A 24637-nucleotide genomic window follows, 5' to 3' on the forward strand; every position below is an offset into this window, starting at 1 on the left:
AACTGGTAACTCCCATTGCTAGCAATGTACGGTTAGGTCGACCTCCACGCGGTTCCCCCTGGAAACTATCGTGATGAATCCTAGGTGAATTTATCATGATGCACTAACTAACCTGACCTCACGCTCATCTTATCATCCTCCACTGGTGCCCCGCCAGCGTAAACCGTTAGCGCAGGCGGGTGCACAATTCCATTATCATTCACAAAAAAAAATCCCAAAGGTCGTGAATTCAAGTCTGGACAGATTTTTATTTATTTGCACGGAATGAGCTATGGAATTCACATATAGGACTGTTGTATAAAAAATATAACGTATACCAGAGGCCTTTCAATAATTTTCTAGTTTTGAAATAACTTTCTTGCTCGTTCTTCTTGTGATGAGACTTTCCGAATAAGCGGTAGGTTAAAAAAAATACTGACATATTTTGAATACAAAAGTATTTTCATTAAGTTTATTTGAATAAAGGATATTCTATTATATTCTATACTATTCTGTTCTCTTATATTTTAAATAATGCTGAGTGACGACGGTAGGTTGCCGACCTTTGATAATAATAATAATCTCAGGACAATTCACACAGCGCCATCTAGACCCAAGTTAAGATGACTAAAGCTTGTGTTATGTGTACTAGATAACTGTTACAAATACATTTTTGTTTCGTTAATACATATCATACATAGAAAACCTCCTGACCGATAGAAACAATCATTATCTACGCCCAAAATAGAAATAAGGTTGGCAACACTGAACGAGTGTTCTCTCTGTGTGTGCATATAATGTCGTGGTTGGTACTTTGTAAAAAAAACCCATATACTAACAATAAATGACTTGAACTTTAAAATTATCTAATCAAATAGTGATCGCACTGATCAACCATACTCATGAATACAAATGTTAGTACCGTGAGAGGAATTGAACCCGCGACTATCGGAAGCAAAGCGAAACCACTAGACCACCGAGGTCGTAAAGACATTATCTTTGATTACACCATCCGAGAAAGAACATTATATATTTCCCTTCCATCTTCGCAGTAATTAGACCTTTTCACTGGAACTGGTTTATGTAATTTACATTTGTAAGTAAATAAGGAAAACACTCAACATGAGTCATGTGGTACAGCTGTGCAGTAGCGGCGAGATGCAGTCATCTCTAACAATGCACGCTTTTATAGATACACTCATCCTGGTATCTTGCAATATACAAAATTCTCACGTCAAGTGCTGGTCATTGATTATGTTATGGGATTCTATTTATTGTAAACTTTCGCTTTAGAAGGGATTCTATTTATTGTAAACTTTCGCTTTAGAGATATAGAATAGATTTACCAATTCATATAGAAAAAATAATCTGGCGCTTAATATTTATACGCAGCTGACTGTACCACGATTGAGGTCATTCTACCGTCATCTAATGACGTCTCAACTATACAGCTCAGACAAACAATCGAGTATTAATATTAGTTATATGCCACATAACGGTCAGTATTAAAATTTTTAATTAAGTAAATAGTTTTTTTTTCATATCTAATAATAATAATCTCAGGACAGTTCACACAGCGCCATCTAGACCCAAGTTAAGCTAGCTAAAGCTTGTATTATGGGTACTAGATGACTGATACATATACATAGATATTTCTTTCGTAAATATGTACATATTATACATAGTAAACACCCAGACCGATACAAACAATCATACTCATGAATACAAACGTTAGTAACGTGCGAGGAATCGAACCCGAGACCATCGGAAGTTAGGTGGTGTGCTTATAATAATAATAAGATGTTTATTTTGACAATGGCTCATTTCTTGGTATTTTTTTTAGTGTTTATATATTTAAAAAAAATATATCTATGTATTTATATCAGTTGTCTAGTACCCATAACACAAGCTGTGCTGTACCGTGGGACAAGATGGCGATTTGTTAATTGTCCAGAAGTTAAAAAAAATATTGGATATATGAGTTCCAACGCTGATTTTCAGGCATATTGTTGTGATACTCATCTCAACGACATCAAAACCTCAAACACACAAATAACAATTAAAATACAAGGCATGAGGCCTTGTCAACAGGACATTCGTGGTGGACGTGACACTTGGCATGCTTACATTTCGCTGGCTATGCTGAGTTGTTGAGAAACTACAGCATCGTGTTTATAAAATCAAAAATAACAACGCTATGTATGTTGGAGACTACAATATGACGTTTTCAAATCAAAATAATTTATTCATGTAGGACATTTTAGTTTCTTAAGGACGTCAAGTTTTGTGTGTTAATATTTGTTCAGTATACAGATTCAATTAAGAAGAGCTGGAAACTCAAATGGACGTTTTCAAATCAAATCAAATCAAATAAAAAAATCGTTTAGTCATGTAAGACATTTTAGCCACTTATGAACTTCAAAATTTTTGTATTTTTATTTTTTCACTACCGTCCAGTTCAGTATACAGATTCAATTGACAAGAACTGCAAACTCAAATGGACGTTGTCAAATGAAATAAATTAAAAAAATCGTTTAGTCATGTAAGACATTTTAGCCACTTATGAACTTCAAAATTTTTGTATTTTTATTTTTTCACTACCGTCCAGTTTAGTATACAGATTCAATTGAGAAGAACAGGAAACTCAAATGGACGTTTTCAAATCAAATCAAATCAAATCAAATCAAAAAATCGTTTATTGTCATGTAAGACATTTTAGCCACTTACGAACTTCAAAATTTTTGTATCTTAATTTTTTCACTACCGTCCAGTTCAGTATACAGATTCAATTGAGAAGAACTGGAAACTCAAATGGACGTTGTCAAATCAAATCAAATCAAAAAAACGTTTAGACATGTAAAACATTTTAGCCACTTATGAACTTCAAAATTTTTGTATCTTAATTTTTTCACTACCGTCTAGTTCAGTATACAGATTCAATTGACAAGAACTGGAAACTCATATGGACGTTTTCAAATCAAATCAAATCAAAAAAACGTTTAGTCATGTAAGACATTTTAGCCACATATGAACTTAAAAATTTTTGTATCTTAATTTTTTCACTACCGTCCAGTTCAGTATACATATTCAATTGAGAAGAACTGGTAACTCAAATGGATGTTGTCAAATGAAATAAAATAAAAAAATCGTTTAGTCATGTAAGACATTTTAGCCACTTATGAACTTCAAAATTTTTGTATTTTTATTTTTTCACTACCGTCCAGTTCAGTATACAGATTCAATTGAGAAGAACAGGAAACTCAAATGGACGTTTTCAAATCAAATCAAATCAAATAAAAAAATCGTTTAGTCATGTAAGACATTTTAGCCACTTATGAACTTCAAAATTTTTGTATTTTTATTTTTTCACTACCGTCCAGTTCAGTATACAGATTCAATTGAGAAGAACTGGAAACTCAAATGGACGTTGTCAAATCAAATCAAATCAAAAAAACGTTTAGACATGTAAAACATTTTAGCCACTTATGAACTTCAAAATTTTTGTATCTTAATTTTTTCACTACCGTCTAGTTCAGTATACAGATTCAATTGACAAGAACTGGAAACTCATATGGACGTTTTCAAATCAAATCAAATCAAAAAAACGTTTAGTCATGTAAGACATTTTAGCCACATATGAACTTAAAAATTTTTGTATCTTAATTTTTTCACTACCGTCCAGTTCAGTATACATATTCAATTGAGAAGAACTGGTAACTCAAATGGATGTTGTCAAATCAAATCAAATAAAAAAATCGTTTAGTCATGTAAGACATTTTAGCCACTTATGAACTTCAAAATTTTTGTATTTTTATTTTTTCACTACCGTCCAGTTCAGTATACAGATTCAATTGACAAGAACTGCAAACTCCAATGGACATTTTCAAATCAAATCAAAAAATCATTTATTCATCTAGAACATTTTAGCAGCTTATAAACGTAATTTTTTTGTAGCATCCATTTCAGTATACAGATTCAATTGAAGATAAAAAATATTTTTTTCAAAATTTTTTATTCAAATTCAAATTCAAAAATTAATTATTCATGTGACATTTGATTTGACATTTTGGCCGCTTATGAACGTAAAATGTATAATATTATATTTTTTCCGTATCGGCCACTTTAGTATATATTTCCCGGGATTACGCGTGAAATTTAACTTTATTTTTCTAAAATAAAAGAATTTTTCAAAAATAAAAGTTGCCTAAGTTACTCTTTTTTACATCAGCTACCTGCCAAAAAAAATCCCGTAAAAATCGGTCCAGCCATTTCAGAGATTAGCCGGATCAAACAGACAGACAGACAAAAATAGTAAAAAAAAAATGTTATTTTGGTGTATGTACCGTATTTATATTAATATGCATGTAGTAAAAAACGGTTATTTCAATATTACAAACAGATACTTCAATTTTATTTATATGTATAGCTTTATTATTTATTTCTTCGAACTAGACGAAATATTCTAAATATTAAAATTGACAACCCTGATTTCATTTGCTAAGATATTGCTACTTGTCTATCAGTAGGACACTACCCTATTAGGGTTCCGTGTCGATTTAGAAACGAATAAAACTTCATAGTCAACTACAAATATTATTATAGTTTACTAAAGTAGATTTTGTCTAAAATTCAAAGTACTTAAATCTCACCTATTCAAATTCAAAATATCTTTATTCATGTAGGTCTATTACAGACTCTTATGATATGTCAAATCTACCGTCAGTTAGGAATGATTTCGAGATGAGAAGAACTGACAAGAAACTCAGCTCGTATTCTTTTCAAATAAATGTTGTACATGTTTACAATAATACAGATCCATTTAAATTCAAATTTGGGAGAATAGAGTGACCACCAGCTATGCTATTGCAAGGGAGCAGTTCAAGTATTACGTAAGCAGATTTATTATTATTATTTCTTTCTTTCTTTCTTTCTTTCTTTCTTTCTTTCTTTCTTTCTTTCTTTCTTTCTTTCTTTCTTTCTTTCTTTCTTTCTTTCTTTCTTTCTTTCTTTCTTTCTTTCTTTCTTTCTTTCTTTCTTTCTTTCTTTCTTTCTTTCTTTCTTTCTTTCTTTCTTTCTTTCTTTCTTTCTTTCTTTCTTTCTTTCTTATTACAATTATTTACCTCCCCCCCCCATCCCCCTTGTCCGCAAAAGTAACTCTTACCCCTCATGATTACGTAAACATTTTTCAATTAATGTATTTTTTTAGCGAAGACAACGTGAGGTTTGCCATTCGGTTGCCATTGATAAAAAACGGTAATTTCAATATCACAAACAGACACTAATTTTATAGATTATCCACAGCACGGAACCCAAGCATCACATAGTTGAACGCTTGTTACTTTACGTTATTATTGAATTAAACGCTTGGAAATCCCACATTGAGATCGCGTGTGCGTTTAAGGAAAACAATATACCAATACGTAATACGGCCCATCTGATGGTAAATGGTACCGTAGCCTATGAACGCCTGAAACACCAGGGGTATCACGTGCGCGTTGCCGACCCTTAAGAAACCTTAATATACCCTTCTTGAAAAACCCCATGCTGTAGTCTCGTGGGAAAACCTCGGCAGGAAGTTCATTCCACAATCTAAGTGTACGCGGGAGGAAGCTCCTCTGAATCCGTACTGTCCGATCCAGCGTGTGGGCATGAATTCTTTATTTATTTTCGTTATTATATTATATTTTTTAAGAATAGAATAGAATAGAAAATCGTTTATTCAAATAAACTTAATTTAAGCACTTTTGAATAGTCATAACAATTTGTTTTTTATCTACCACTCGTTCGGAAAGCTGTCTCATCACAAGAAGAACGAGCAAGAAACTTGTGTGTTGCTCTTTTAAATAATCCTTGTAAGTTTACATTTACAAGTCGAAACGTGTGAATACAAACTACCAACAAGCAATAATTTTTTTGGTCAAATATAAATCATGCAATAAGATTAAATCAGTCGTAGTGATAAGAGCAGACCAGTCGCTACAAGCAGCACTCGTTCACGAGTATGACGGATGAGCCAGCCATCACTGCGCTCGACCATATTTTAGGGAGCCCAATGACCGGGCCCACCACGCCGCCACATGTCTGGACATAAGCTTTTTAATTTTAGGTTCTTAGTTGTACAATAAAGTTATATTGATTCTTAATATATGTCGTTTTATATTAATGTTATTTTGTCAATTTAAACGTTTCTTACAGAGATAGTTACGTATAAAAAGAGTTTGCAATTAAATATGATTTTGACATAAATATAATTTAAAAATTTGTTCAAAATTGCGAAATGTTAATAACTAGTTACTCACCAAAGCCTCGCACGTGTGTACATGTATTATTGATATAAAACTTCCTCTTGAGTCATTCTATCTATTGCTATAAACTGCATTAAAATCCGTTGCGTAGTTTAAAAGATGTATGCGTAGAGACAGCGAGAGAGATTTCATTTTTTTATTAAACTGTATAAATGTAAAGATATGAACATAAAAATTAAAAAAATTGCAATGAAATGCGATTTTGCCGTAAAATTAATTTAGTATTTATGTTGATAATTGCGAAATATAAATAATACTAATTATTTATGTATTTGCTTGTTTATATAATATACTAGCTGTTCCTGCGACTTCGTCCTCGTGGAATTTAACTACATTTTTCTAAAATAAAAGTAGCCTAAGTTACTCCTTATTACATCAGTTACCTGCCAATAATAGTGCCGTCAAAATCGGTCTAGCCATTTCAGAGCTTAGCCGGAACAAACAGATAGACAGACAGACAAAAATTGTAAAAAATGTTATTTTGGAGTATGTATTTATATTCATATGCATATAATAAAAAACGGTTTCTTCAATAGTACAAACAGACAGTACAATTTTATTTATATGTATATATATATGCCTACCAGAGGGCCCGGCCACGCGTTGCTGTTGCTAAGGTTCTTGAATAAAATAATATTGCGACTATAAATTGAGATGTAAGCTATCCTATCTTTCAAGTTGGATCAAATTGCACACAATGTGTAAATCAAATTTGCAATCGGTTCAGTAGTTTAGGAGTCCATCGGGGACAAACAACGTGACACGTAATTTTTATATATATAAATAAGATAGGCTTGTTTATCTGTGATAGTTTTTCTTTGTTATTCTTTGTACTGTTGCAATAGTGAACTCTTTGATTGCAAGCGGTGAATGATTCTTGTGGACGATTACCATCCGGTGAGGCGTATGGTTACAATAGCGAGATAAAAAATTCAGTATTCAAAGGTACTAGAGATAGATAGTAGATTACCATCCGGCGAGGCGTATGTTTGGGTACAATAGAGGGATAAATAATTCATTCAAAGTTACTGATCTCAGGAGTATTTTTAAATAATTTTAAGGAAACTTTACAAGATATTATTCAAGGAAACGAGTTTAAAAAACTCATTAGGCATATCAATGATTATCAGGACCTGTTCTGTATTATTAGCTACATTCGTAGTCCCTGATCGACCATATTCACTCATATTGCATATAAATATAATTTTATATATATACTAGCTGTACACGAGACTTTGTTTGCGTGGAATTTAACTTTATTTTTTTAAAATAATTTTATATGAGTGTCTGTTTGTAATATTGAAATAACCGTTTTTTACTACATGCATATGAATATAAATACGGTACATACATTTTTTTAAATTTTTGTCTGTCTGTCTGTCTGTTTGTTTCGGCTAATATCTGAAATGGCTGGACCGATTTTGACGGGACTTTTTTTAGCAGGTAGCTGATGTAATAAGGTGTAACTTAGGCTATTTAAAAATAATCTTTTATTTTAATTTTAATAATAAAGGTAAATTCCACGCGGACGAAGTCACGGGAGTAGCTAGTTATACATATAGTTGTGTACCTATTCTCGTATGGTTATAAGAATCATACAGAGTTTCATAGTAGTTAGTCACAATATTGTCATACAGCGAGGATGTGGTTTCAATTACTGTTCTTGTGTTTCATTATTATACAGACAGACGGACACCGGGTACAAGAAAATGCAGACTCAGGTTAGATTATTATCTATACATATAAATTAAATTGGAGCGTCTGTTTGTAATGTTGAAATAACCGTTTTTACTACATGCTACATAAATACGGTACATATACCAAAATAACATTTTTTATAATTTTTGTCTATCTGTCTGTTTGTTCCGGCTAATCTCTGAAATGGCTGGACCGATTTTGACGATATTTAGAATATAAAAAAATATCTAGAATGTTAAAAAACCTATCATAAGGTTGGCAACCCTGAGATCAATCAACACATGCAAGTGCGCGTCTATCGAAAGGAACGGGGAATTTCTGGTCGCTTGTTTTTGGTCGGTGTATTTTTTAGTTGAGTAATATAATTAGGTAGACACCTAAGTAGATTTAGCCTAGGGCCCTACAAATTCACGATCCGCCTCTGGTGAGGTATATATTTTATAATGTAAAATATATAAGACTAGCTGTTCCCGCGACTTCGTCCGCGTAGAATTTAACTTTATTTTTCTAAAATAAAAGTAGCCTAAGTTACTCCTTATTACATCAGCTACCTGCCAATAAAAGTCTCGTCAAAATCGGTCCAGCCATTTCAGAGATTAGCCGGAACAAAAAGACAGACAGACAAAAATTGTAAAAAATGTTATTTTAGTGTATGCACTGTGTTTATATTCATATGCATGTAGTAAAACACGGTTATTTCAATATTACAAACAGACACTTCAATTTTACTTATATGTATAGATTTTATTGACGATTATCCATTTGACGCTCTCGGTGGTCTAGCGATTTAGTTTAAGACACCGTTTTACTTAGATGGTTGCGGATTCGATTCCTCGCACGGTACACACTTTCGTATTCATAAGTATGATTGTTTGTATCGATTTGAGTGTTTTCTATGTATATATGTATGTATATGAGTTGTATAGCTAACCCATAACACAAGTTTTGTCAGATTTGTACTAGATGGCGTTATACAAATTGTCCTGAGATTGGGAGTAAGATAGATAATAATAATAATAATATTTCACTACAATTCACACAGCGCCATCTAGTCCCAAGTTAAGCAGAGCTTGTGTTATGGGTACTAGACAACTGATATAAATACATGGATACATTTTTTTTTGTAAATAAATACATATTATACATAGAAAACACCCAGACCGATACAAACAATCATACTCATGAATACAAATGTTTGTACCGTGCGAGGAATCGAACCCACGACCATCGGATAGTAAAGCGGTGTGCTAAACCACTAGACCACCGAGGCTGTCAATTAACTACCGATTACATAATAGATGGTGATGTATCTATGTAATCGGTAGTTATTTACTTTTTACGCAAATGGCAAACCCTCACATTGTCTTTGCTAAAAAAACAATACATTAATTAAAAAATGTTTACGTAAGCATAGGGGGAAGGGGTAAGAGCTTTGCTTACTTTGGCTGACAAGGAGGATGGGGAGGGGGGGGGACATAATTGTAATACATCTGCTTACGTAATGCTTGAACGGTCCCTCCGGAATGGCAATACCTCAGGGTGAGATAGATGTAACTTGACCAACGAGATTATCAAACTTGTGTTGAAGACTTGTGGTATCATGTTTGTAAAAACTTGTGTAACATAAGAACACAAAAGAAAATTGAAATATATCATTCATATTATTTATAGATCCAAAGGCATCTGATGATGCTCCACGAATTGTATCACCATCCGGCTCCTTCCTTGGATCCTGGATGGAGACACGTCGCGGGCGACGTTTTGAAGCTTACAGAGGCATCAGATATGCTGAACCAGCTGTTGGAGAATTCAGGTTTCAGGTATATTTAATTCAATTACTAAAAGTATTATTTCACATAAACCTACACCCGGGTCACAAGTCCCGGGAACTGCTCGGAGTGTCCTTCTCTGTCACATGGACCCGGCTTCGGTGCAGTGAAATGCTATGTGCTAGTGGAATGCTAAGAATTTCGTCTACCCTATCTTTGAGCCTCTTTTCAGCATATTTTTTATGACTAACTCCACCCAACGGCGGATCCAGGGGGGGTCATGAGGGTCATGACCCCCCCCCCCCCCTCTGAGCTGGTTCCAGGACTCAGGTAAACCATTAATTGAATATAATGATTTTATTTATATATTTTGACACCATACAGATTTTATGTAACTCATACCTTCAATATTTAATTAATTATATCTAAATGGTGCTTCTCTGGATGTCTTCAAGAGAACATGGCAATATGTACATGTATATATACAAGTACATATTTTTAGGCTATTATTATATATTTAATCTGTTGCTATTTTTAAAAAATATATACCGTTCAAGAATGCATATACATATACTAGCTGTCCTGCCAAACGTTTTGCCATATAAATTAATAACGCTATAATACAATAGGGGTTGGTGATAGAAGGGTGAAAATTTAGGGTTGTATGTATTTTTAATGACACATTATAAAATAATACAAATAAAAATTTGGCCCAAAAAATAAAAAAACATAATGTTAGGGATGGACAACCCTTATAACGTTGAGGTATGAAAATTAGATAGTCGCCGATTCTCAGACCTACTGAATATGCATATAAAATTTCATAATAATCGGTCAAGCCATTTCAGAGGAGTATGATAACTAACATTGTGACACGTGAATTTTATGTATAAGATTTAAAATAAACAAAACTAAAATTTTGCGGCAGTTAGCTTTTCGCACTCAATACATGCTAATGATAGCGGAAATAAATAAAATAATATGAATAAATGTATTAGAAATAGAAATAATCTTTATCCAAATAAACTCATTACAAGCACTTTTGAATAGTCATATTTTGATTCTACCACTCATTAGGAATGCAGATTCATCACAAGAAGAATGAGCAAATGGACTACCCCAAAATAACACCGACTTCAATCAATTAATATTTATACAAAAAACATTGAATATTTCAGCCACCTAAGCTGATCCATCATTATGAAGATGAAGTAGACGCAAGCAAGGAAGGTCCAGCATGCCCATTACCAGCTACGAAAGTGGAAATCGATGAGGACTGCCTCAGAATTAATGTCTACACACCCCGAAGTAATACGTGAGTCATTTCTTCAATATTAACAACCCGTATGAGTGCAATTATTCTATACTTTTATTCCAAATAGTAGGATAAAAATAAGGCTATGATTATTGATCCTGTCAAAGCAAAGCAAGCTAGATTTATTTGCCAATTTGAAGACGAAACGCCACTACACATCCTATGTGGTTGTAGTCATGCATAATCGAAATATCTCCATTCACGAAAGAATCTTCATCCTCCAATCCATTAGGAAACATTTGGAATTTTTGTCCAATTTAATAGGAAACCACTGTCGAGGTTTGAACCACTAGCGATGTCCTTAGACTAAAGTCGTATCCATCAGATAGGAGCTGGTCTTCACCCTCTCCTTAAGTCCTATCGCTGATTTTGAGTGTCATCTCAGTCGCCCCCAAAAGTCCAGTGAAGGTGTAAACCTCTATTTTAATGTTGTTGGCCGCAGCTGGTCTGTAAAGACCTATCTATCTAGAAAAAACTATCCTGAAAAGAAAAAATACATTGCTCTTAAGAATATTCTTCAACTCATCTTTCCAGACGGGCCTAGCCCGTAGCAAACTCTAAAAAAGGGCGAGCACGATCTTCACAAATCGCAATGCAGGTCTAAATTATCTTGCTTAGGACCCAATTGCTAGCAATGTACCATGTCAGGTTGAACTCCACGCGGTTCCCCTAGAAACCATCGTGATGAATTTCAGATTAATTTGTCTCGATAGGCTAACTGGTCTGACTTCATGCTCATCTTATCATCCACCACTGGTGCCCAGCGTAAAGCGCTAGCGCAGGTGGGTGCACCATTATGATAAATTAAAAAAAAATCTTGTAATAGCCCAAATTCAAATAAAAAGTCAATGACTTTGGACATGTTCATTATACTTATACAAAATAACAAATCAGGTGTATTAATAACTGATATGTAATAATCTCTTATCGAATGTGTTATCGTAGAGATAATAGAATTGATATATTTATAGCATTATTTTACTTTATCAATTACTTGATGTACTCTTTGTTTGTCCGTTCGAGTGGACCTCGCCTATTTCAGCTACCAAGCAGCTTGTTCTTTTGTTAGCATGTGTAAGACCACAAATATTCGGTGTGGAAACTTGACTACCGTTACGACCTTCTCTAATGGCGATCAGTACCAGATGAGTCTATACCCAGTCTGAGTGGATCTCACCAAGCAGCTTGTTTTCATATTCATATTCTTTATTGTACACACACACACATAATAAAAAAAATTATACAGAATAAATGTAATGTACAAGGGAGAGCTTATCTCTAAAAAGAGATTTCTTCCAGCAAACCTAGAAAATGTTATAGGATCGTGTATTAAATAGAATAGTCAGTGTTGTAGTGTTTTATGTTTTGTTAGCATGTGTGAGACCACAAATATTCGGTGTGGAAACTTGACTACTGTTACCATCTCTAATGGTGATCAAATTCCGACCGTTATTGAGTCTACACCCAGTCTGAGTGGATCTCAGCAAGCAGCTTCTTTTGTAACCTGTGTTTGGGTTGTAGGGTGCAGATTGGACAGAGAAATTGCAGGGTAAAAGACATCTTAGTACTCCGGAATGACATATCTTTAGTGGTCACTATATCCTTCCAAATTTAAATTTAAAAATGAATCTGTATTATGTACAATATTTTTTTGAAAAGAATACGAGCTGAGTTTCTTGTCAGTTCTTCTCATCTCGAAATCATTCCAAACTGACGGTAGATTTGACATATCATAAGTCTGTAAAAGACCTACATGAATAAAGATATTGGAATTAAATTGAATTTTGGTATCACAGGCGTCACATGATAATATTCGGTTTACCTTATTATTACTTATTATAAGCGCGAAAATTTATGGGTATGGATGGATAGAAGTTTGTTACTCTTTCACGCAATATCTACAAAACGAATTTTGATGAAACTTTACAATAATATAACTTATACATCAGAATATCACATCTTGTCTTAATTATAAAATTCTCGTGTCAGAATGTTAGTTACCATACTCCTCCGAAACTAAACCTATTAACTAACTAATATCTATTTTTTATACCCCTTTGTGATAAGGGTTGTCAATATTTATCATTTTATGTTTATTTTTGCGACTTTTTTTCCATAATGTGGCTTTAAAAAACACATATAAAAATTTTCACCCGTCTATCACCAACTCCTATTTTTCAACAGCGATTTTATTTTATAATGAAATGAATGAATGAAAAACTCTTTATTGTTCCTCTCACAGAAAGAAAATAACAATTACATAAATGAATATGTACACCAACTAAAAACAACAACAATTACAATATAGAGGTAACAATGGGCTGCCTTATCGCTAAATAGCGATTTTTTCCAGGCAACCTTAGGATAGAGAGGAGTAATTTTTGTTTGGTTGCTAGAAGGTTATAAATTTGACATTATATAAGAAACAAATAATAAATCGGATTTATATACCAGGGTATTTTTTTTTTTATTGGGTTGTTTGGGCTATTGTCAGAGGTGTAGCACCTGTAGCACTGCGACCTACATAGATCTATTGTGCTCGCCCTTTTCAGAGTTCGCTACCTAGACCCGTCAGGGACAAGAATTGAAGGATATACTTAGGAGCGATCGTTTTTATCTCCTCGGGAAAGAGTGTAAACTTTCCAAAGGAGATATTTCGTTTATGCATGAGTGGGCTACAACCACATAGGATGTGAAGCGGCGTTTCCTCTTCAGTTTGGCAGAATCTGCCGATACTTGTCGTGCATAGGCTATATACCAGGGTATCTACCATTTCGTTAAATTAAGCCCAGCTAGTCAACACAAGCCTGAACTTCTCCTATTCTATTGATCCAACATTCTTTTTCTCTTTTGTCCAACAGCACAAATCTTCTTCCCGTGATATTCTACATCCACGCGGGAGGGTTCTATGTGATGACAGGCCGCAGCGACCTCGCTGGTCCTCATTACCTCCTCGACAGAGACATCGTACTCGTCACCATCAACTACCGACTCGCAACTCTTGGTAATATTCTTTCTATGAACTTGTTTTATATCATAATAGAACAGAATAGAAAATCCTTTATTCAAATAAAGTTTTATTGTATTATATATTTTTTTATTATTATATTATTTTATAAAACATTAAAAAGAATCTTTGTAATCCATCGCACATGGAGGTAGCGTACCCAAAAAACTACTATGGTGGCAAATAAGCATACGGCCCATCTGATGGTAAATGGTTACCGTAGCCTATGGACGCCTGAAGCACCAGGGGTGTCACGTGCGCGTTGCCGACCCTTAAGAAACCTTAATATACTGGAAGCGTTGCCTCTTTGAATGGCCATACTTAGGTTCTGGGCAAAGTAGCTACCAGCTCGCGGGTCATGAGTAACTTCGATGAGCCGTGCTGAAATACACGTCAAAATTTTGGCTTCCGGGCTCCATGGGCTCAACGACTTTACACTGGAACTAAATATTATAAATGTAGGCACACTACATTTGTAATATTTAGCTCCAACCTAACCTTGCCCAAAATCTATACACATAAATAAAATTGGAGTGTCCGTTTGTAATATTGAAATAACCGTTTTTTACCACATGCATATGAATATAAATACGGTACATACACCAAAATAACATTTTTTATAAATATAATTGGAGTGTCTGGTTGTAATATTGAAATAACCGGCTAATCTCTGAATGGCTGGACCGATTTTTACGGGACTTTTTTTTTGGCAGGTAGCTGATGTAATGAGCTTTTATTTTAGAAAAATAAAGTTAAATTCCACGCGGACGATCTCGCGGGTACAGCTAGTATTGAATAAAATTGTCACGCCATTAGTTTCAAATATGAAAGAAAATCTAACCATGTTGGTACATGGTCACCACCAGTCGAGGATGGTTCCTCGACTGGTCCATTAGACATTCTACTTGAGATATTTGTCAACAAACCAACATATCTTCCAGGCTTCATCAGTACTGGGGACGCATTCGCTCCTGGTAACAACGGCATGAAGGACCAGGTGGCTGCACTCCGCTGGGTACAGAAAAATATTAAATCTTTCGGCGGTGACCCAGGCCTCGTCACTATAACTGGATGCAGTGCTGGCTCCAGGAGCGTCATGCTCCACATGGTTTCACCTATGTCTAAAGGTAAGGTAGTAGATGTGGGGAAAGGAGATTGTTACTCATGACCCCATTACTAGCAATGTACCATGTCAGGTTGACCTCCACGCGGTTCCTCCTGGAAACCATCATGAAAAGTTCGTGGTGAGGTTGTCACGATGGGCTAACTAACCTGACCTCATGTTCATCTTATCATCCTCCACTGGTGCCCCGCCAGCGTAAACCGTTAGCGCAGGCGGGTGCACCATGCCATTATCATCCATAAAAAAAAATGTAGATGTATTTGCAAATTTACGCCTGCATATTTCCTTTTATTTAAATAACAAAAAAACATTTACTACAAAGATGAAACGACTTAACTATATGTCAGTCTGCGAAGAAAAGAGTGATGCCATCGCCAATTCTCAAATATTCTTTTCTTCAACCATTTTTTTTTTATATTACGATGGTGGCAATCAAGCCTACGGCCCATCTGATGGTAAATGGTTACCGTAGCCTATGAACGCCTGAAACACCAGGGGTATCACATGCGTGTTGCCGACCCTTAAGAAACATATGTGACATCTATATCAGTGACAGATTCCACCCATTTGCTTTGCGGCGAGATATTGCATCTCTGTGCATTTTCTACCGCATATATCACGGGGAGTGTTCTGAGGAATTGTTCGGATTAATACCAGCAGCTGAGTTTCACCACCGTACCACCCGCCAGAAACTAAATTACCATCCTGATCATCTGGACGAATGGTGGTCCTCCACAGTGCGGTTTTCTAGAAACTTTTTGGAACGCACGACCACATTGTGAAATCACCTTTCAGCAATGGTATTTCCGAACCGATACGATATTGAAATCTTCAAGAAAATAGCTTATTCTTTTTTAAAAGGCCGACAACGTACTGGCAATTCCCCTGGTGTTGCGGGTGCTCATGAGCGGCGGTAATCACTAACATCAGGTGAGCCGCATGCTCATTTGTCCCTTGTGTTATAAAAAAATATATATAATTAATTAATTATACACAGAAAATGAATAGACCAATTATTCTACGTTATAAAGCCCATTTCAAAAGCGATCTTATTGCGATATTATTAATGATGATAATGGAAATATTTCAGGTCTTTTCCACCGCGGTATATCAATGAGTGGGTCTGCAACTTCCAAGGCACCAGTTCCTCACCATCAGTTCCATCTTGCGCAGAAGCAAGCGATACTCCTGAATTGCTCCCACACAAACACTTCGGAGGAAATTATAGCTTGTTTGAAATCTAAACCTTATAGGGACTTAGGATATTCATTGAAAGGATTCTTTGTAAGTTAAATTATATACTAAAACTGGTAGAAATAGCAATTTTTTTAATACATACATAATATATGTAGAACAAGATCCAAAGTCCAAACCAATAAAAAAAATTAAAACATATATCAGCACCGTGCAAGGAATCGAACCCGCGACCATAGGATGGTTATGATGATAGGATGGATTTTTGTTACTGTTTCACGCAAAAACTACTGAACAGATTTTGATGAAAATTTATACATCAGAATAACACATGCGGGTGAAACCGAGGGCACAGCTACTATTATAAACGCGATAGTTTGTGAGTATGCATAGATGCATGTAAGTTACTCTTTCACGTAAAATCTACGGAACGAATTTTGATGAAATTTTACAGTAACATAATGTAAAAAGATATTATGTAAATTGGGTGAAATGTAATGATAAATCTTAAGTAAGTATGATGCAGACGAAGTTACGTGGGTAAGGTAGTGTTTGAAGAAAGATTATTTTATTCAGATCTGTGCCCACAACTTCGTCCATGAGGAATAGTGATCTTGATCAAATAAAGTATATTTAGTTAGATTATAACCCAAACTAGTATCATCGTTCTACTTAAAAAATGGCGATTATTTAAGTAGAACCTTTTACCTTATAACCTTTATACAACCTTTCATCCCCGCTTTCAACCCTTTACAACCCTTTGTTACCGTCAACGGCAACCGTTAGCCAGCGTGCCCCGCTAAAGCAGATTTCAGCGACTACAACGTCATCTGGTTTGAGTGAGATAATCACCACAATATATTTTTATTTAATAAATATTATTTATGCTTATAAACTTAAAGTAAATATATAAATAGTAAAGATTAAATCTAATTATAATTATGACATAAAATGTATGTTCTAGAAGTTTGATATAATCATGTTTATTATTGAGTACAAGATATAAGTTCTGATTTGACCATAACAGTCCCACCTACCTACTGACTTTAAAAAGAACCACTATATTGTGTGCACAGACCAGTTCGGTTCAGATGCTCGAAGTGAAAAATACATATAAGTGAAAGAAGAAATTAATACTCTTTCGTTGCTGCTGCCGCCCCGTAACACCTTTTTTCGCCCTAAAACGTAGTCTATGTCCTTTCTCAAAGTCTAGACTATCTGTATACCAAATTTCAATTAAATCGGTTTAGTAGATTTCGTCATCTTTTTATGCTACGTTTACATTCAGCCGCTACTCCTACCACTCGCGCTGCCGGAAATATTGCGGGGCGAGAACTGAGCGAGTGGGCTGAATGTAAAACACGCTGCCACTCGCGCTGCCAGTCCTTTGACTCGCGCACGAAAAACCGACAATCGAGGGAGCGCCGGGCAGCGCGAGTGGCAGCGCCAATGGCATGGGAAGTGTATCCACTCGTGTTTACACTCTCGCGCTGCTAACTTCCCTGCCCACTCGGGCTGAGTGTAAATTGGGCATTAGGATGTTCCTTCACCAATTTTTAGTAATAAATAAAAAAAATCATGTACACTTATGTTTCCAGCTTTCTACGCCCTTTTGTTCTGTTTTTTTATTGGATTGTTTGGGCTATTGTCAGATGTGTAGCACCTGTAGTAGCTTTGTTCTCTGTTAAGTGCATCTGTGTGTTAAAGGATTGAGGTCTTATAAGCATGCTTTAATCTCTTTCTTTTAGGACCATTTCAATTCAGATCCAGTCGGTCTCTGGACGGCTGTGGTGGAACCTGATTTTGGACAGGAACGCTTCCTCACGATGGACCCTGCAGACGCGATACGAGAAGGCAAGAAGCACTCAGTGCCTTACATTATCAGTCAGACACGAAACGAGTTCTTCTGGAAAGCACTGTGTAAGAACTTGAACTATTTCTTAATTGACAAACGTGCATGGGAATAGTAATTTTTAAAGTTTCATGTTTAGTATATATATTACGACCGATGGTCGCGGGTTCGATTCCTCGCACGACACAAACATTTGTATTCATGAGTATGATTGTTTGTATCGGTCTGGGTGTTTTCTATGTATAATATGTACCTATTTACAAAAAAAAAATATCTATGTATATGTATCAGATATCTAGTACCCATAACACAAGCTTCAGCTAGCTTAACTTGGGTCTAGATGGCGCTGTGTCAATTGTCCTGAGATTATTATTATTATTATTATATACATTCATTTCATTCATTTCTTTTTAGAATACAATGTTACAAGTAGGTCTTGCAATATTGAATAATTTACAGCCTGCGTACAGGCATGCAAAATTTATAAAGTAACTAGCTGTCCCGGCAAACGTTGTTTTGCCTTAAAATAAAAAAAAATTTAGGGGTTGACTACCCCTAACATTTAGGGGGATGAAAAATAGATATTGGCCGATTTTCAGACCTACTCAATACGCTCACAAAATTTCATGAGAATCGGTCAAGCCGTTTCGGAGGAGTATGGGAACGAAAACTGTGACACGAGAATTTTATATACAAGATTTATAACATACATGTTAGAGTATCAATATGGTAGAAAAATCGGATATTTTAAAATGATATTAAAAGAAGGTAGTTTGTGTTTAGTACTAATGAAGTACCCGATGTAAAGATTATTACAAATATTGTAAATAACGCTATCTAGTATTTATAGACCGAACTAATTTGTCATAAGATAACCGTTACCCCCGCTTCTCTCCCTACTACACTGACTTTGGTCTATAAATACGGAGGTCGGTAGTTGAATAATCCTCTTTCGTTGAGTGAGCCACGGCGTTCAGTCGACGAGCGCAGAGCGTGCCGGTTGTGTTTTGGATACTAAAGTGAATTGTATTAGAAATGGGTTTATCCTGGTCTTAGTTGGGCCTGGGGGGAAGCTGCAAGTAGTGAAGGTGAGTGTTAATGCATTCTAAAAGGGCCTTTTAAACCTACACCCGTGTCACAAGTCAAGGGCGCTACTTGGGGTTTCTCTTCCGGTAGCCGGCTTCAAAGCCTAAGTCGTCATTCATAATTAGTACTTCTTACATATATATGTATACAATGTATGTAAATAAAGTAGATTAAAAAAAATACTGTTCAGTTTCTAGAACCAGTTTTCAAACAAAAAATCGTCTGACAATACATACTCCTTTCTTACAGTCGATTGAAAATCATTTCAGATGTCGTTAAAAACGAATCACTGCTAAAAACCATGAACGAAGAGTGGGAGCGCATTGCTCCAGTTTCCTTCATGCTGCCACCAGGAAACTCTTCAGCAGCTGTACGCAGGTTGAAGGAGACGTACCTTGGAGATAGAAAGCTTGTCAATGATGAAGCCACAGCAGATGGCTTGGGGAAACTTTATGGAGATGCTATAACTGGATTTCCGGTACATAGGTAATATTTGACGGTGGTCGGTTTAGCGCACTTCACTTCAATGTTTTCTTTTGTTTGTACCGGTCTGGGTGTTTTCTATGTATATTATGTATGTATTTACATAAAAAAAAAATTAAGTATTTATATCAGTTGCCTAGTATCCATAACTGCGATTTTTGGCAGAGATTCGCCAAAAGGATAAAATTATATTGTGAGAAGCCATCGTGACACGAGAATTTTATATATCAGACTAGCTACTCGCCCCGGCTTCGGACGGGTGTACATGTATTATATATATAAACCTTCTTCTAGAATCACTCTATCTATTAAAAAAAAACAATTAAAAATCCGTTGCGTAGTTTTAAAGATTTAAACATAGCGACGGACAGACAGCGACCGCGACTTCGTTTTATACTATGTAATAATGAAAAAGGTAGAATTTTGCGTTACAAATTAATATTTTCAATTTAATTTCCAGAATGGCTAACCTGATGTGCCGTTATTCAACGGAAAAGGTGTATTATGCTGAATTTGACTATATCGGAAACCATAGCCATTACGAGGATCCTGACACCAAAAAGCCAATAGGTAAAGACTATGCGACATCTCGGCGACCTCGGTGGTCTAGTGGTTTAGCACACCGCTTTACTTCCGATGGTCGCGGGTTCGATTCTTCGCACGGCACAACATTTGTATTCCTGAGTAAGATTGTTTGTATCTGTCTGGGTATTTTCTATATCTAAATCTAAATATATGTAACTCAAAGGTGACTGACATAGTGATCTATCAATGCACAGCCCAAACCACTGGACGGATCGGGCTGAAATTTGGCATGCAGGTAGATGTTATGACGTAGGTATCCGCTAAGAAAGGATTTTGAATTATTCTACCCTCAAGGGGATAAAATAGGGGATGAAAGTTTATATGAAACTTTGTCAATTTTAAACCGATCGGGCTGAGACTTTGCATGCATAAAGCTACTATGACGTAGGCATCCTCTAAGAAAGGATTTTAATAAATTCCATCCCTAAGGAGATAAATTAACGCGACCGAAGCCGCGGGCAAAAGCTAGTATAATATGTATGTATTTACGAAAAAAAATATCTATGTATTTGTATCAGTTATCTAGTACCCATAACAAGCTTTAGCTAGCTTAACTTGGGTCTAGATGGCGCTGTGTGAATTGTCCTGAGATTATTATTATTGGCTTGGTACTAATGACTACAAATGTTAGCGCCTTAGGAGGAATCTTTGTATAGATGTACATAAACGTTTATTCCTACTTGGCACCTACTAGTAAAACTAGATGACAATTGCATTGTGTTTATTGTCTATGGATATTGTACCTACACTTGTAATAATTCTGTCGACACTTGAGACCCTTCCATGAATTTACGTCTTCATTAACATAGATTTAAGTTAAGTGTAAAATCAGTCTACGTCCGAACTCCGCGTCGACTGGACGTGTTATTAATAAACTTTATAGCAACTACCAATAAACTTAATAATGTCTAATAAATATTACAATCATTTTACTGGTATACTCACTGTAGTGTATGTGGAAACACTAGCAGTTTATTATCAATCGTCTCGAGCCGAGCGTACACGGACCGCCGTGCGCAAGAGGGAAGGGATTCCCTGCGCAAGCGCCGCGGAGTAAAGACGTGGAGCTATGGCTAACGAGCCGATATTATGTCGATAACAACTTACATACAAGAAGACATAAATAACAAATAAGTGAACACTATACTCACTACCTACATACTACAATAAATATTATATTATGTAGTGCCACATCATCACAATACATATATAAAGATACAGTGATGAGGATAATCATCGCACTACAATATTATTAATAATATTAATAACTAGCTGTACCTGCGACTACGTCCGTGTGGAATTTAACAAACAAGTTATATTTTTCTAAAATATATTTTTTCCAAAATGAAGGTAGCCTAAGTTACTCCATATTACATCAGCTACCTGCCAATAAAAGTTCCGTCAAAATCGGTCCAGCCATTTCAGAGATTAGCCGGAACAAACATACATACAGAGACAGACAAAAATTGTAAAAAAAAAAAATATTTTGGTGTATGTACCATATTTATATTCATATGCATGTAGTAAAAAACGGTTATTTCTATATACAAACAGACACTCCAATTTTATCTATATTTTTACAGGTGTAGCTCATCATGACGATCTGATCTACTTATTCACCTTAAGCTACCGTTTCCCCACCATTGAAGTGAGTGACAGTGATGACTCCCAAATGGTGGACAAGATGATTGCCATTTGGTACAACTTTGCCAAATATGGGTAAGTGTATTTTCGTTGGACATACTTATTATTCAATTCACACAGCGCCATCTAGTCCCAAGCTAAGCAGAACTTGTGTTTTTTTTTGTATATGATAATGAAATGGTGCACCCGCCTGCGCTAACGGTTTACGCTGGCGGGGCACCAGTGGACGATGATAAGATGAGAATGAGGTCAGGTCAGTTAGCACATCGTGATAAATTCATATGGAATTTATCACGATGGCTTCCAGGGGGAACCGCGTGGAGGTCAACCTGACATGGTACATTGCTAGCAATGGGGTCGAGAGTCCACATTACTAACAATCCCTTCCGAGAGCTTGGGTTATAATCTCAGCACAATTCACAGCTCCATCTAGACCCAGTTAAGCTAGCTAAAGCTTGTTTTATGGGTATTAGATAACTGATACAGTTTTTTTTCTTAAATACATACATATTATACATAGAAAATACTCAGACCGATACAAACAATCATACCCATGAATACAAATGTTTGTACCATGCAAGGAATCGAACTCGCGTCCATCGAAAATAAGGAGCTGTGACTACACCACCGAGTCCGTCAAATGTAATGCATGCATTACATTTTTCTTTATGTAATTGTCTAAATTATGTAATTTAGACAATTACATGTTGTTTACCATCCAAGTATGTACTTGGATGGTAAACAAGCTGGCGTCCCACATGATGGTAAGTGGTGACCGTCGCCTATAAACATGAACAGCATCAACGATATCATGTTTTTATGTGACGCCCATAGAATCTACTATTATGCTACTAAAGTGCCTGCCGGCCTCGGTGATCTAGCGGTTTAGCACACCACCGTACTTCCGATGGTCCCAGGTTTGTTTCCTCCTACGCTACAAACATGTATTCATGAGTATGATTGTTTGTAGCGGTCTGAGTGTTTCCTATATATATTATGTATGTACTAACTCACCTGATTTCATGCTCATTTTATCATCCTCCACTGGTGCCCCGCCAGCGTAAACCGTTAGCGTAGGTGGCACCATTCCATTATCATCATGAAAAGATTATGAGTGTGGATGAAAAATTGATAAAAAATTGCCGTATTTTTCTGCAGTGACCCAAATCCTCACAACTCCAAGATCCCTGAACTATCCACGTTGGACTGGCCAGCCATGACACCGATTGATCGCAAGTATTTGCAACTGGGCGAACATTTTACAGTACGTGAGAAATTATTTGAAGATCGTTTCCAAGTTTGGGAGGAGCTCTACCCGTTGCAATATTAATGCGAAGAATATCATCATCATCATCATCATCATCATCATCATCATCATCATCATCATCATCATCCAGAAGCGTAGCGTGCCTTGGGGCCCACTATAAAAATTTGTTTGGAGACGCTTACGAAGGGTAAAGATTTCTCACAAAAGAAGAAAAATGCATAAAATTCATCATAATTATCATATCATATATTAACAATTCAAATTAAATATAAAAAAGGCAAGGAGAGTGTGTCGTTGCCTTTTTTCGGCAAACTGATTTATTAAATCACTAGCTGTGCCCGCGACTTCGTCCGCATATTATAGTGACCTTGACCGAATGAAGAAGAAATATTCAATAATGTAACCTAAAAAAGGCTAAGAAAAAAAGTTTCATCATTGTAGCTTGCATCCCCTATTTCAATTTAGGGTAATATTTTTATAAATTTCGAATGTCATATTTATGTATATTTAATCAACAGCTTAAAGAATAAGTTGCAACCTTCTAGCTTTAAAAATAACAATATTTCCATACAAACTTCCATCTTCCTTTTCAACCCCTTACAACCCTTTTTTCGCATTAAAAAGTAGCCTATATCCTTTCTCACAATCTAGACTATCCTTGTACCAAATATCATTTAAATCGGTTGAGTAGTTTTGGCGCAAAAGGGAAACAGACAGATAGTTACTTTCGCATTTATAATATTACTAATGATTTATAGCTGATGAGAGAAATTGCTTTTTTTACTTTTGTCATTTGTGAAATAAAAAAAAATGGGAAGTTAATTTTTGCTTATGCATATTGGGGGGCCCCCGTTGCTCAGGGGTCCTGTATAATTGTTACAGCAGATACGGCGGTAGTTACGCCCCCGGCATCATCTGCTTCTTCCTTATCCCATTCATTTGCGGTCGTTATAATATTGTAAGCGACGCGTTCTGTGCCTTAAAAAACAAAATAATTAAAATGATGTTTGTCTATATGTTTTTCTCTTCCATTCGTCCCTGTTCGCAGTCATCTCATTATTACACACCCTTTCTTACCATTAATCCGAAGAATAATTATGATAAAAATAATAATCAAGTACAAAAAATTGTTTAGGCTGTATATGGTTATTCCGTTGCCATATAATTATAAAAAGAAAATATGTTTATTCTTGAATAAAATATGGTGGGAAATACACAGAAATTATATTGTTAAATAAAGTATTTTTATTCCATCAACCTCGGACTTATTTAAAATAATGATTAAATGTATTAAATTTCATGAGTGATTTTATCATTCAGAATGTGAGTT

General features: G+C 35.5%; 1 protein-coding gene across 1 annotated transcript; it reads left to right on the top strand.

Moving 5' to 3' along the window:
• Positions 1-7926: 7926 nt before the first annotated feature.
• Positions 7927-23402, top strand: LOC131849975 (juvenile hormone esterase-like). The gene is made up of 11 exons (XM_059200114.1): positions 7927-8005; positions 9654-9802; positions 10930-11066; positions 13928-14070; positions 15015-15200; positions 16287-16480; positions 18139-18310; positions 19598-19814; positions 20272-20381; positions 21980-22115; positions 23199-23402. Exons 1-11 carry the CDS (start codon positions 7927-7929, stop codon positions 23368-23370), a joined length of 1695 nt encoding a protein of 564 aa, XP_059056097.1. The 3' UTR covers positions 23371-23402.
• Positions 23403-24637: the final 1235 nt, after the last annotated feature.

Source organism: Achroia grisella, unplaced genomic scaffold, assembly GCF_030625045.1.
Source record: "Achroia grisella isolate CSIRO2021 unplaced genomic scaffold, CSIRO_AGI_Agris_v1 utg669, whole genome shotgun sequence".
NCBI lineage: Eukaryota > Metazoa > Arthropoda > Insecta > Lepidoptera > Pyralidae > Achroia > Achroia grisella.